General features: G+C 33.0%; 1 protein-coding gene across 1 annotated transcript in view; it reads right to left on the reverse strand.

The window, feature by feature from the left end:
* LOC107481519 (probable helicase MAGATAMA 3) overlaps positions 1-1,432 on the reverse strand; it is a gene marked incomplete at its 5' end in the record, with an annotated part of 9,071 nt that extends 7,639 nt beyond the window's left edge. Inside the window, 3 exons of the mRNA XM_016101801.3 lie at positions 212-421; positions 821-954; positions 1,213-1,432. Of these exons, the coding sequence (XP_015957287.3) occupies positions 212-421; positions 821-954; positions 1,213-1,432 (564 nt within the window). The remainder of the gene's footprint in view (positions 1-211; positions 422-820; positions 955-1,212) is intronic.
* Positions 1,433-3,353: the final 1,921 nt, after the last annotated feature.

Consider the following 3,353-nt stretch of genomic DNA (forward strand, 5'->3'; position numbering starts at 1 on the left):
ATTGCGATGAGGATAAGGGATACAAAACATTTTACTGATATAAAATAATAAATAATAAAAAACATACTAACAAAAATTCAAAGGAAGTAAAGTTTGAAAAGTATTCAAATTCATAATTGAGAGGCAATCTCATTTATCACATAGGAACAAAATCAATAAAGGAAACTTTCATGCTTCAGGCAAGAATAAAACAAATGATACAACAAGTTACCTTCATAAAATACAATTGTCTCTCTGACTCACATATATGAGAACGCATGTTAAATAGCCTTGGAGATGATTTTACACTATCTGTATCATAATGAGAGAACTCTCCAGCTAGGTAGAGTCTAGCACGGAGAAGCCTTGTTTCAGAAAATTTTCGTACATTCTCCACCAAAGCAAATGCATATACAGTGGGCAATTTTTTTCCATCCACAAACTGCAGGGTAGCAAGTATATTGATCAACAGAATTCAAATATTTCAGGTTAGGTCTGATTGGATGAACAGGAAGCATATCAACAACAATGTTTTCTGGTTTCCTTAAAAATCAATGCAAGGTAAAGATCTGACTAAAATTAAGAGAACATACATTTGCTTCCCTTCAAGTAACAGACATCGAAAATCTATTTAAAAATCACTTCCAGTAACTATCAGCCGATACTCTATATATCCACAATATGATCAGTAATTAGTAGCGAATTTTCCGCAAAATTCTACAATAATGAAGATTGGGAGAAAAGCAATGCTTCCACTGGGAAACACTACAGCAACAAGACTCATATATCAATGCAACATCCAAGCAAAAAACAGGATGGTAGGAACAGTATACTATAGTACCTTATCTTTGGAGAGCAGTAAAAGATCATTCTGTGATATCGATTCTCCCTCATTTATTTCACACGGAAACTCTATAAAATGAAAGCCATCCCCCTCAGTGTAACTCTTCACCACCCCCAGCTTCCATTCAGTCACTGCATTACACACAAGGGTTCTTCAGCACGATTTTTTTTTTCTCACAATTCAATTTGAAGCATTTAAAACAATAAACATTTCTTAATTTCAAAAAAAAAAGTCTTTTTAACTTGTTCTGTAAGCATATAAAAGCAGAACAACGAAAATCTAAAATAGAAAAATCTTGAGTCTTGAGGCGTTGCCATTACCGAGATAATAATGCAGTGAAGAAAAAAATCATCAAATTGGAATGTGCAAAATATGAAAAACAAAGATACCCTCTTCATCTTCTTTCTCCTTAATAATCTGAGACTTGGCTTCTTCAAAAATAAGAGGCTCGTAAGTGGAAATATAGTCATCAACATCTTTGTATCGAGTCTTCACTTTGACCAACGTGGACGAGGATCCAGCAGCTGCAGCTCCTTCTTTCTCACTGTTTTTCTGCTTCTGAAAACAGACCCATATTCGGAACAGTGTAAGAATTTCTACAATGCTGAAAAAGAAACCAAAATATTGAAAATGAAAAAAAAATATATAGATGGAGAGAGAGAGAGAGAGAGAGAGAGAGAGAGAGAGAGAGAGATGAATGTTATGTCGATATATAGCCTGATATAGATACAGTGCACTTATATGGATAAGCACCTATAAAGAAAAGTAGTCCCAGCTGAGAACAATCTGGTAGAAGCGGCGGATAACGGATTCTTCTTGTAGCTTTTCCTTGTCCACCGCCATCAAACAGTCTTTCCGAGCCTGCCAATGCGCACAGGTTCCTACACTCAGAACCCACCACCAATAGCCGCCGCCACCGCAACTTGTCTTGGTTGGCTGCGGCGAAGAAAATGGGCAAATGTGGCGGAGATGAGAGAATTGTCGCAGGGAGATGGAAGTTGAGTTTACACTTTACGGACCGACCCTTTTCCCGGACAGTTATTTTTTCTTCTTAAAAATTTCAAAACCCACTTAAAACCCCTTGTTCCCCCTTAAATGGGCCCAAGATTTAGGGCTTAGTTACGATTGAGACTTTGAAAGCAAAGATTCTAACATTTGCGTTACTACATAACTGCACCGCGTCACCAATTGTGAAAGACCAAGAACCAATGGCATTACCAACTACCAAGTCTAGAGAAAAAGGAAACCCTCAACAGAGTCAAAATGCATTTTTGTGTAATTAACGAAAGTGATGAAAAAAGTTCGCATAACGTAGCCCATTTATAATTTTATATGTTTAACGAGGGCGTAGGTGGGCTTACAATTGACGCTAACTAAAGGCGGTTATTATTGGGCTTAAGATCGACGCTAACTAAAGTCTGTGGGCTGGCTTACAATTGTCGTTTGGCCCATTTAAAAACTATCCTAGTCGGTATTACATCCAAAAAAATATCCCTGTCCAAAATAAAATACAATAAAATTATCCTAGCAGTATAAAATAATACCAAAAGATAAACAAGAGGGAAAGTAAGAAAAGTAAAAGTTGTGGATAATATTAAAACTGAAAATATAACAGGTATTCTGAAAGCATACGTTAATGTTACTGTTAGTAAAATCTTTTACTTAATAAATATATATATAATATTTTGAAAACTTGAATTTTATAAATTTTCTATTTAAACATTTTTAATTGGTAATTTTAACATCGACATTTGTAATTGAAAAAAAAAACATTATTATGACTTGAAGGCGCCTTAACCTTGGAGAATTTTAGTATACAGATCAAAGTTGGTACAGATTTAAAGATTTATCTACACCACACTTTCTAAAGCCACACTTTAAACTGTAACTCTTTACAAAGAAAAGCGTCACCTAATGGAAAAAAGTAAATTAGAAGATTTAAGAGAAGAAATAATCAAGTTATCAAAATTAATAGACCAAAAATTAATGATTTTAACTAATGTTAACTGTAATGACACCGAATTCTTAAAATCAATACAAAATGATTTTTCTCAAAATCTTTATTTTACTATAAGTTTTATTGAAGGACTTCAAAAACCTGAAAAAACTTATTTTTCACACGAAATTTCTAAGAAATGTTATCATGGAAATGATTCCCCACATTTTTATCATACTTTTAACCCACAATTAAATTCTATAGTAGATATGCTTGAAGAAATATTAGTATCCATAAAATTTCAAAGAAATAAAGAAAAAGAGAATCCCAAAGAAGAAAAATTTCAAAATATAATCAACATAACAGATCTAAAAGTAAAACCACCACTAAAATTATGAATATTGAAGAAAAAATAGAAGAAGTTACAATGCTTTTTAAACAATTAAAAATAGCTCAAGAAAATAATATTATCGAACATGGTTTTCAAATAGAAGAAGAATTAGTAAATTCTGAAAATATAGAAAATGAAGAACACATCCTAGATTATTCAAGTGACGAAGAACCAGCAATTCCAATACAAGTAAAAAATGAAGC

The sequence above is a fragment of the Arachis duranensis genome, chromosome 3 (assembly GCF_000817695.3).
Source record: "Arachis duranensis cultivar V14167 chromosome 3, aradu.V14167.gnm2.J7QH, whole genome shotgun sequence".
In the NCBI taxonomy this organism is placed as follows: Eukaryota; Viridiplantae; Streptophyta; class Magnoliopsida; order Fabales; family Fabaceae; genus Arachis; species Arachis duranensis.